The sequence below is a fragment of the Stomoxys calcitrans genome, chromosome 1 (assembly GCF_963082655.1).
Source record: "Stomoxys calcitrans chromosome 1, idStoCalc2.1, whole genome shotgun sequence".
Taxonomy (NCBI): Eukaryota; Metazoa; Arthropoda; class Insecta; order Diptera; family Muscidae; genus Stomoxys; species Stomoxys calcitrans.
In genome coordinates this window covers 131949941-131962459 of record NC_081552.1, presented here as the reverse complement: position 1 = coordinate 131962459, position 12519 = coordinate 131949941, and the positions used below count along the sequence as shown (strand labels likewise).

The following is a 12519-nucleotide window of genomic DNA, read 5'->3' as shown; positions in this document are numbered from 1 at the left end:
CTTCATGATTGACGTCGGTTTTACATTATTGAAAGCACCTTCAATGTCAAGAAATGCTACCATTACAAATCGCCAGATTGCAACTTATAATGTATTCGATAAGCAGCTCGCCCCTTTCGTTGACATCCGAACTTCCTCATATCTGGTAAGGTGCATTAGCATCATTTGCTACGATGAGGCTCTTCTTCCCTACAGAAACGGCTCCAAACGGCATGTCTGAATCGAAGAAATTGACCTCCCCCGGCAAACCAGAATAGTTCTGCGTCAATAAGGTTCCGGCGGATGCAGCCGCCCCAACTCCTACAGAGCAAGTATTGATGCCGACGTGCAAGATGTATGTCCCGATTGAGACCACACAACACATGTCACCTGTTTAACTGTCCAGCCAGACCCACTCCACTCAGATCCAGATCCCTCTGGACGGACCCAATCTTAGTCGCAGAGAGGTGAAAGACAGAACACAACAAACTGCTACAACAAGAATAACAGGCGGCACTGGCTCTTAATTAAAAACTGAGTATAAATGTGCGGGTATCACTTGTAGCGTGTCGACGTGTTTATTTGAGCTCCTGATAAAACACTACATACTCTGTTCATAAACTACAAAAAGATACAAATAAAAGCAAATTCAACAAGTGGTACACCCTGTGTTCAATAATAATCAAATTCGAGTAACAGAAAGTGTTATGTGTTACAAACATTTGCAATTTATTTTTGTGTAAAATAGACGAAATTACAAACAAGTAACATTACAAGAACAACGAGTGAGAAGATAAAACACATTAGAGAACTGACTGTGAGAGTAAAAGAGAAGTGTCAAGCGAAACGTCAGATATAAATTGCGAAGCCGCTTAAACATAATTCACAATAGTAATTTGACCGTTAAACTTAAATTCTACAGTGGCTCAAAGCGAAAGTATTGTTTACCTTGTGTCGTTCGGTTGTGTTGTTGGGTCTTTATAATTAAAACTCAAACCTGGTTACACCTATCACGGAATTGCTCAACCCCAATAAAAACAATTTTCTTCATTGTATTCGATACCTACATCGAGAAAAAAAAGAAAGATGAATACCCCAATCTTCGAATCCAGGCGATTTTGCACGGCCCCTCGACCCTAATGAAAGCATCAGCATGGATTCCAAGGCAGTCAAGAGGAACCGTAATAGCGTGTTACACCGCACATTGGTTGCTAACATCACAAAGACACCAAGGCTCTCTGACTCTCCACTTCGCTTGATGCAGATATTGGATGACCGTTCTGAGAAGCTAAGCGATAGAATCGAAGATCGTATGAAATCATTGTTAAAAGAATCTGAAAACCGAATCTTTAATGAACTGGACAAAAGATTATGCGAGTTACGTGCAGACATTGCTGATATCAGTGATAGAGTTACGAAATTAGAGACTGCAGTATGTGAAATCGATGTGCTCAAACTGGAATTAAAAGAGATCCAACTGCAAGTCTTACGTCAAGAAAATGCTCCGGTTGCTGCAGATCTTCGTATAAATGGAATCCCTTTCAATGAAAATGAAAACCTAAATAACATTTTCACAAAAATCTGCACAAGCTGTAATATTCCGACTCCAAAACTCAAATCTATACACCGGCTAAGAAACAGAAACAACACTAAAGAAAGAAATTCACCGGATGGAGTAATTATTGCTACATTGATGTCTCCGTATGACAAAAATTTCCTTTTGAAAGGACTATCTGAATTTCGGAAGAGAAACAATACCACCTTATCTCTCAACCTGATTGGATTTGACTCAACATGTCAGTTCTATATAAATGAAAACATTTCGAATTCAAATTATAGAATCTTACAAGATGCCCTCTCCCTAAAAAGAAAGAAACTTTTACACTCAGCTTACACTTTCAAAGGACTAGTGTATGTGAAGCGTGATCCCAGCGACGTTCCGGTATGCATTGAAAATTCTGATGCTTTAAATGGGTTTCGTCATACTAACCACACACAAAATCCTAATACTAACATCATCTCATAAACCACAACTAATCTCATGTCATTTATGTTATCCTATATTTAGTTCTTTTGCCATGCATTTCTTACACTTTTATTATAGTATCTTATCATTTATCAAAATTAATTTATCTTCACCCATAACATTTATCATCTTCCGAGTTGCTGAGGATTTAATTAAATCTTTTTACTTCTTTAAATATGACTGCTACAACTAATACTAGAGATACAACGGCGAATATGATCAGGATATTGTCTAGGCAACATAAGGGATTAAATATCTATCATATTAATGCCCAAAGCCTGAATAACAAGCTTGACAAATTCAAGATTATTTTGGAGAACTCTTATATTGATATAGTGTGTGTATCGGAGACGTGGCTGAATCAATCGTAAAATATATAAACCAGTTTGCGTTAATGGAGAATATATGCGTCGTATGAACCACGAGCTGGATGACGACGATAGCATACACAGAAAAATAGAAAAATCGGTTTCAATCATAAAATGAATCGAAAAATGTGACTGAAAAAATGTTTAATTAAAAAAAAATTGTTTATTCAATTAATCAGACGTCGCATGGTGCTCGGAATTTGTTTTTGGTGTGAAATAGTGGATATAAGCCATTTTTAAGCCTAAGTGACTGAAGTTTTCTTTTTTGGGGAAGAAACATTATAATCAAATTACGTTTGATAAATAAATACATGAGCATCATGCTCAACTATCAGATAATAACCATGTGACTAACATTGACTCAAACACCTCTATCGAAAACAGAAAGAGAAAAAGCAGAACAATGAGTACAATAACTCACCTAAAACAATTCAGATCGAATTATTACTCAATGCTAGACATTGAGAATGTCACTGAGCGAGACGATCAAATGCTTGGCGTTTTTGAAAAACATGGGCAAGAGTACAAGCAATCAGATCAACCAACTAACATAAGAAGTAAAAATCAAAACAAAACAAATAATAGTAACAACGAACCAGCTGCTCAAAGTTTAAACAATGCCTGGCCGAACAAATCACAAACAACAAAAATATCACCTATTAATATCATAGATATGGAGTCAAAACAATTAACATCTTTTATAAAAAACGGATTGCCAGAGGTTTTTTTCACAGCGCTGAAAAATGCTATTTACCACAGCAGTGTGTGAAATGCGATAAAATTCACGAAAAGGGAAAATGTGCTCCAGATACAGTTTCAGCTGAACAAAGAGAAAAATTATGCTGCGTACTTTGCAAAAAGTACGGTCACCCAGCATCAAACAAGGTCTGCGAATTTTTCAGATATCTTCAATAAAAGCTTAGAAATAGAAAACAAAATAATAACAATAAATATAATATAGGTAGTTTTAACACAGAATCTGGTATAGGCTTTGTTAATAAGGTAAAAAAGTAACATGCCACAAGAACATTATATAAATTCTGCAATACCAAATTCTTTCATGATTGAATTAAAAAATATGTTCATAAATCTTAGTGGGTTGTGGTTTATAGAAACAATTGGAGATTTAAGCCACGCGTATTGATACTCTTTTTTCAATGATTGATGTGTAATGTCATTGTTAAATTCAATAAATTTCAACGGATCTAAATGTCTTAAGATTGTTCATATAAATGTTAATTCGATTACTAAAACTAGTCGACGATACGACCTCCAAAAACTATTTAATAGGCATAGACCGGATATCGTGTTTTTGAACGAAACAAAATTGAACTCGAGGCATAACTTAAGTTTTCAAGGATATAAAATAATAAGAAAAGACAAATGAGTAGCCACCAGAGGGGGAGTTACCGCGATATTGATAAAGGATTACATTAGACATTCGCATGAAAATGATTTGTTGAAGACATTAGCATCTCTCTATAATAAAAATAGAGGTATTTTTTATAGAGATAGGAACTTATATATAATCGCTGCGTATTTTCCAGCAAGAAACAATTGCAATAACTTGAAATCCGATCTATTCAAAGTGTTTCACAGCTTGAACCTTCAAAATTTGAATAATTTTTATGTTTAAGCAGGAGATTTAAATTGCAAAAATGAGGATTGGGTAAATCAGTCTAACAACACAAAAGCGATACATTTGAAAAAATGGCTAGAAGATTATGAAATTGAGTTTCGGTGCAGATAACTTGCATCAACTTTGCCCTTTTTTAGATGTATGTATTGCCGACTCTAGAATTCATATAGAAGCCGAGAATAATTCGACGAATTTTCTTAAGTCTATTATATATGACAGTGACCATAATGCCTTAGAGATCTGTACGAAAGACGGATTGGAGGAAATTTATAAAGGTAATAATAAGATAAGATACCAAATAATTGGAATTTACTGAATTCAGAAATTGAGGATAATGTTGTTAGGTTAAATGGTGTAATAGTTATGAAAGGAACCGAAGACTGAAAAAAGGGTTGGATTACCTGCGATATCTAATGCAATTGTAAAGAAACTTCACGCTGAAAAAGCAGACTTTTGACTATAGTAAAAAGACACAACTGACTTGAGCGCACTCTATCAGTGGCAGATCTGGCTATTGTTAAGGCAAATTCGGGAGCTTATATAATTAGAAATGATGCACAAGTACCAGACACTTTATATATATTGTGCATATATTGAGTCCTACCACTCTCACATTTACATGTGACTAATTACTTTAATAGTTTTTTAGAATTGAAAAACGACTTACAAATGAATGGGCATCATATAACAGAGTTTAATGATCATTTTCCTTCTAATGGATTAGAGGAGCCATAAAAAGACTTTTTTTTTCATTACTTTCCAAGATCTCATATATATTTTCCGAAATATCAGAGAGAAATGTTCATCAGGGTTGGATGCTTAAGAAATTACTTAGAGTAATAATATCTGCTTGTTGTTGCTTGTTTAATAATATGATTAATAATGCCCATTTTCCATCCATTTGGAAAACAGCAGGTCATCATCCTGCCTAAGAAAGGAAAAGATATTTCTGATATAAGAAATATTAGAGCCATAAGCCTCCTCCCCAAAATAAGCAAAGCTCAGGAAATTTGTATTAATAATTCTATAACTAAATTCTGTGATCGAGGGAATCTGATAAATGAGAAACAATTTGGTTTCAAATACAAACACTCAACGATACATGCTATTCACGCATTGACATCAACTTTAAACAGGAACTGGAACAAAGGTTACTGTACATGAGCTTGTCTTATTGATATGGAGAAGGCCTTCGATAGAGTCTGGATAAAAGCATTGATATACAAACTACATTGTTACAAGTTTCCGAATTGGCTGATCATTATTATATACAATATGATAAGTGACCGCAGATTTCAGGTACATCATTAAGACAATATGAGTACAAAAATTTATTGAATTAAGAATGGCCTTCAACAAGGAACCGCGAACTTCTCAGTCCTTCTTAATGTATGTATATTTGTCTTTATGGAGAAAGTAGATAATATAATTGCCTTTGCAGATGACTTGATAATTTATTATCCAGATGATAAAATTAGTAAAATAAACGAATCCCTACAAAGACAATTTGACCGAAATATCAGAGGGATATTTCGATCATGTACATCTCACAGCAAGACTGCGGAGAGCAATTATACAAAATATGTTAGCAATAGATTATTATATTCTAAGGCCAACATAATTTTTAATTGATCCAATTAAAAAAGGATTGAAATTTTCGAAATATCCAATTAATTGGATCAATTAAAAATTTAAACAAATATTGAAAATATTCAAATGTTGCATTAAAATTTTTGCGAAAAGCGAGCTGTATAGGGCGCAACCTCGATTTCGATGCAACATGGTTCACATATGAAAAACTCCTGGAACTCGAATTTGAGGTTTACGTTTGGAATGTAAAATATTGTTTTCCGAGTTAAAAGACAGAGTAGCGAGGCAGTAACTTTAGGAATCACATGCATTGGGGAAATAAACCAAACAGAAAAACATTTATCTAGAATATATTATAGTTAGATCGATGCTAAAGAAGGCGTTATGCCATTAATATACATATTTTTGCCATTAATAAGATTAGAATTGCGACTAGAAATTTAAAGAGATAGTCGAAAGACTGTTTTTGGGGGAGTTTTATCTTTTATATATAAAGAGTATTTATCGAAATTTTGAGCAGCTAGACTTTTTCAAAAACCGATAGTCATAACAGTGCTGTAGGGTCTAAAAAAGTTTCCGATTCCATTAAAAAATGATTGAAAGATCTTCAATGAATTGACGAACGAATTGAGTGAAAAAAAAGTTAGGGGTCTTGGCCATTATTTTTTAATTGAAAAATACTTATTTTCAATTACATTAATATTGAAATAAAGAAATTATTAAATCAATTATTTTCTTAACTGAAAATTTCAACCACGTTCGTAATTGAAACACATTTTGATTCAATTGAAAAATGATGGAATCAATTAATTTTTTAATTGAAAATGACAAAAATTTCAATCACGATCGTCATTGAAAAAAGTCAAAATTCAATTAATGATATCAAATAATTTTTTAATTAAAAATATTTTCGTGACATTTTTTGCACGCGTTGGCTAGGTCAGTTGTCGAAATGTATGAAGAAGCTCCAGCAAAGAAGTCTTTTGAAGGCAAACACGGTGGTACACGTAAACCGGGATGGAAAGATTAAGTAAACCGGGATGGAAAGATTAATTTAAGTACATATCTATCGTAGAATAAGTTAAAGTATATGAAGTCAAATTGAGAATTGTAAATTTGTAACACGTAAGGAAATATATATTAGCACTAAATGTACCTATTGTGAATTTCTAATTTAAAGCCATTTTTAGTACGTAAGTTCACCCGAAATTCTTTTAATAATGAACTTGCCACTTCTTCTACAACCGCAGCAAGATTAGTTAACCGCATAATATTACAGTCCACACAACATCGACTGAGGGAATTCCGCCTTTCTTTTCTCAACGCAACAGCCACTCTAACCTCACTTCACGTCTTACTGGAAAAACCCCACTCCTGTTCATGGTCCATCGAAACCGTTCACTGAGATAACCATCAATTGAGGTAAATCCCATCTGCAGTGTCTAACATACTTAGTTGTGTGTCATCGTTTCGGTAAGTGAAACCAAATAACTTCTTTAAGAAGACAAAAGGCTGCATTCATTACATATACACTTGATTGTTGTTTGAACCGTTGAGTGGAGCGGACGTAATGTTATTTTACTCCGCAAGAATTTTCCTGTAACTCGTAATAGGTCATTATTTTTGGAAGAAAAATGTAAGTCACTCAAGGATAGCTGCGATAAAGGTATCCATAAGGCGGTTGATGATCTGCGAGTGTTTCCAGTGGAGCGGCAGATCTAGAGCCTGGGAAAAGGCTTAGAATGGACTCCAAAGACCTAACAGCTGTGGTGGTGGTATCAGCCCGTAGCATGTTGTCTGCTATTGAATCTAGCCGACAAACGACTGGTCAGCAGGGGCTTTTGACGAAGACACCTGGTTCGAGTTTTAAGGTCAAGGCCAAACCTATTCTATCTTCGCATGCCTATAATTTGCCTAGGCCATCGGCCTTCCCCAGAAAACCAACACGCTCTTTAAGAGGTTGGAATAATAGACGACGCATCGCTCTCAGGTTTATTGAGAGGTTTAGTGCGAATGATCCTAAGACTCTCACTGATAGGGAGAGACATAAATTGGGCTCGGGAATTCGCCGCACAGGCTACTCCAAAGACTACACGTCTAGTTTCGGAAACTGCACCGAACTGAAATGTATCATTGTGCGCTAAAAAAGATTGGTGAGATCTGACCAGGTGCAGGATTAGAATTAGGACCAGAATTAGTCAAGAAGGAAAATATCCCTTCTCGACCAATGGTGGATGCCTTGCCATGGTTACCCTCAGATCCTGAAGCGATACTTGGAAGACTAAGGGAATGTAATCCCTATCTTTCAACCACCGACTGGAAGATTGGTAGATTGGATGAGGCTGATGGTGACCGGAGACATTCAGTATTCGTACTAAACTCCGGCTGTCTAGCAGACCTCAACAGGTCTGAGGGGGTTGTATCCTACGGATTCAACAAGTTGAATCTGAAGGTCTATAAAAGCGGTGAAGTTGTGGAATCAGGAGACGACTCAATAGTTGTTGATGAACACTTGGCTGAGGAACTATCGACCATATCGCTAAAGTCTGGCGTATTGCAGAAGACTGAAAATCCTCCTGCCATAATCGAGACAGGAGAGGATGGAATCGAAACGGGACCCGACAAGCCCTGTGTGGGTGGGTCACAAAGTTGGATTGGGCTCAAAGTGCGCGGCAGCGGGGAAGCACGGAACTCAGAAAGTACTTCGGCAGCAGCAGTTAGCGAAGAATCTAAGGAGAAATCGTCCACACTGCAAGTGCCCAGTGTCCTGAGGAAGAGTGGTTCCACAGCTTTTTCACCTGTCCCTGGATGCGTACAGAAGCTCATCATGGCAAGTTCTAACGAATCTTGTGAGGATGAACTCCTTGTGGAGTCTGAAGACGAGGCTAACACAACAGTGGTGAAAATTCTGAATCCTAACTGTGGTCCAGTTTCTACAGATAAATCTCCACCATTGTAAGGCCGCTTCGGCGGCACTAAAGGTCCTCCTGATGGCTGGGGGATTTGACGTGGTTTTTATCCAGGATCCATGTGTGTGTGCAGGAATTGTTCGTGGACTAAGATAGAGCCTGTATTCTTGCAAAGGGTAGTCTAAATGTTTTTCTTCTTACGTCGCTAAGCACTGAAGATTTAGTAGTACCCACCCTTGAAATAAACAAGTCTCATTACTGGCTGGCTTCCCTATATATGGCACACGATTCAGTGATTCCACCTTCAAAGCTTAAGTCGCTGGTTGAAGTCGCTTCTGTAGGGAAGAAAAGCTTCATTATAGGATGTGATGCCAATGCACATCACCAGATATGGGGAAGTTCGGATGTCAACGAAAGAGGTGAGCTGCTTATTGAATATATTATAAGTAGCAATCTGGCAATTTGTAATAAAGGGGATAAACTGACCTTTATTACTAGGAACAGGCAGGAGGTATTAGATATTACCTTTGTGTCGGAAGATATAAGTGGAAGAATATGCGACTGGGAAGTGTTGGATGACCACAGCTTCTCTGATCATCGTTATATTAATTTTAACCTTGGAGAAAATACTGGAGTAGTGGTCCCTCGGCTAAACAGAAGAAAGGCGGATTGGGATAAATTTCGGCACAAATTCTACACCACTGTCCCTTCTAGGTTAGAAAAGGAAGTGGAAACTACGGAGGATATAGACATAGGGATCGGGCGGATCACGAAGGTCCTGAATGACTCGCTTGTGTCAGCATGCCCTAGTGCCAAGCCAAGGGACAAATAGCGACCACCATGGTGAACCCCAGAACTGGTTGGTCTGAGAAAGGACTGAAGAAATCTCTTCAACAGAGTAAAAGCCACAAGAGCACCACACGATGGGGACATCTCTTGAGAGGTTGATAGAAACATAGCTTAGGGAAAAGATTCCTGGAGATCGCCTGTCGCGGCAGCAGCATGCATATAGCAAAGGCAAATCCACTGAAACAGCCCTTCACGACCTAGTCGGCTAAGGAATATGCAATCGTAGCATTTCTTGAGATTGAAGGTGCTTTCAATAATGTAAAACCGACGTCAATTATGAAGGAGTTGGAGTTTTTACGCATCAACTCTACCGTAAGAAAGTTTATTAATAACTTTCTTACTAAAAGATGCATTACAGCAGGCTTGCGGTTTGTGGATCTAAGAAGATGGGTCAGCAGAAGAACACCTCAAGGAGGTGTACTGTCTCCTCTACTTTGGAATATAGCCATTAACAATATATTATTGTCTCTGGAAGAAAAAGGCGTAAAAGTGGCCGCATATGCTGATGACGTGGCAATTGCGGTTAGGGGAAAGTTTCAGGAGGCCACCGTTGCGCAGAGGTTAGCATGTCCGCCTATGACGCTGAACGCCTGGGTTCGATTCCTGGCGAGCTCGGTGGTTTTCCCCTCCTAATGCTGGCAACATTTGTGAGATTCTATGCCATGTAAAACTTCTCTCTAAAGAGGTGTCGCACTGTGGCACACCGTTCGGACTCGGCTATAAAAAGGAGGCCCCTCATCATTGAATCGGACTGCACTCATTGATATGTGAGAAGTTTGCCCCTGTTCCTTAGTGGAATGTTCATGGGCAAAATTTGCATTTTGCATTTGGAAAGTTTCAGGAAGCTCTACGTGCAACAGCAAAGTGGGCTACCGAAAGTGGTCTGGGTATAAATCCGTGCAAGACAGCAGCAGTTCTTTTCAGTATGAGATACAAGTTACCCTCAGTGGAACCTGTCTCCTTGGATGGAGAGAATGTTTCATTTACAGAAAGCGCAAAATACTTGGGTGTTTTGCTGGGCAGGAAATTGAACTTCAAATCCAACATTTTGCAAAGAGCAAGAAAGACCACTCTTGCCCTATACACCTGCAAAAGAGTCATAGGCAAAGTTGGGTATTTAGACCGCGTGTCATGCATTGGGTATATACTGTAGTTGTCAATTTTGTTATGCTATATGGTGCTGTGGTCTGGTGGACGGCGCTTCAAAAATCAACCTACTGCTCAATACTTAACCGGATCCAAAGGATGGCTTGTTTGTGCATCACAGCCGCACTGAAGACGACACCATCTGATGCACTGAATTTAATGCTACATCTTATGCTTTTGGACATTGTGGCTACCCAAATTGCAACGACCGCTGCCGTGAGGTTAAGGGAGCTTTCTCATTGATCATGTGGCGGCCACGGACAATGTGTTATACTCGATACAATATCCGATGTTCCAGGCAGTGTGGATTATACCCTACCTGTGCCGCTTTTTGATAAAAATTACTGTACCACTATTCCTGATAGAACCGATTGGAACTACGATATCCCTGGTAACAGATGTTACATAGACTTCATTTCGGATGGTTCCAAACTAAACGACCAGAGGGGCTTTGGAGTGTCCCCTTAAGATCTAAAACTGGTCATATCGAAGAGGTTACCACTGCAGTGTGTATCAAGCAGAGATCCTTGCAATTAAGGAATTGGTGGAATGGCTAAGATATAATGTCATTACGACGATTGGCATAAATATTTTCTCAGACAGCCATTAAATCTCTAGAGAACGTATTTTTGAACACAAAAACCGCCCTCGACTGTCTCAGATCTCTCAACGAGATGACTGAACAGTTCAAAATTCACCTGTGCCGGGTCACAGGGATATCTCAGGGAATTCTAAAGTAGACGAACTTGCGAAATTAGGAACTACCTTACACACTCCAGAGACACTGGAATCTGTGGGTAGGATATGACATGTAAGATAAGTTTTCAGCACCAGGCCCGAAGGGCAACGAATGATAGATGGTCACAAAGGGGGCTGCGAGCATTCCAAAACTATGTGGCCTCATCTAGACTTGAAGAGGTCTACTGCTTTGCTGTCATTGGCTAGAACAGACGTCTCAATCATTGTGTCCGTCATAACAGGTCACTGTCTAATCGGAAAACATGCTGACAGACTGAAGGTTGCCAGCAACGACTTTTGCAGAAGCTGTAGGGACATCGAGGAAGAAGAGACTATAAATCACCTTATGTGTGTGTGTCCCATAGTGTTATTACTGTCTGTCCTCATGTGTTGGACACATTTCAAACATATTTTTTACACATCTCTGAAAATTGCATAAAATTTATGTTATTTTGCTCGTTGCCATAAATCCCGTTATAGTCAAATGAAAGTCGTTTGACGTCTATATAACGGAATAAGATCCTAAGAAAAAGTACATAATTTATACCAAATACATAAGATTCTGTATAGTTGGTTCTATATACAACCCAAAGATCAACGATCGTTTCGTACAGTGTATAAGGGAACGGAGATTAATATTAGCTCTCTCATTAGATTGGTATTGAAGAAGAGAACAAATAACTAAACTGCAACTGGAAAGGCCAATGCCAACAGCGAATGAAGGAAGAGCTTAGAAGAAGAAGATGCACTGAAGCACTTAGGCAGACAGACAGACACACACTTGCAAGAAGAAGAATTTAGTTAACATTTAAATAGTGTAAAAAAAAAGAAAAGTGCAAAATTTAAAAAGAAAAATGTGCTTTAATTTATGTATACTATTTGTAAAGCAAGAAAAAGGTCATTAAAAATTTAAAAAAGAAGAAAGTTGTGAAATCAGAAGAAACACGAAGAAAAAACCAATCACTCTAGTTAACGTACATACATACATAGTTAAAAGCCAACAACACAGGACAATTTTAAAAGATATTGTCAAATTTGACGAAGAGAATAAATGTTTAAAATTGCCGCAACAACAGGTAAGTTTAAATTTTTTTTAACATTCACAAGCTGGTCGCTAAGGAAAAAAAGTAAACAAAAAAATATTGCACATGTGGCTTAATAACTAAATGTTAATTTATTGTACCGTTTAAATTATTGCACTACATAAAGAGGAAAAAGGAAATAACCCGCATCCCCATACATTATTTGAGTTTGGTTTGAATTTTGTAAATTTCG

The 12519-nt window shown here is 37.6% G+C and overlaps 1 protein-coding gene across 1 annotated transcript; it reads left to right on the top strand.

The window, feature by feature from the left end:
• The first annotated feature begins 466 nt into the window (after nt 1–466).
• Nucleotides 467–5599, top strand: LOC131994340 (uncharacterized). The gene is made up of 2 exons (XM_059361167.1): nt 467–1921; nt 2205–5599. The coding sequence occupies exons 1-2, from the start codon at nt 1133–1135 to the stop codon at nt 2238–2240; spliced, it is 825 nt and encodes a 274-aa protein (XP_059217150.1). The 5' UTR covers nt 467–1132; the 3' UTR covers nt 2241–5599.
• The last annotated feature ends 6920 nt before the right edge of the window (nt 5600–12519 follow it).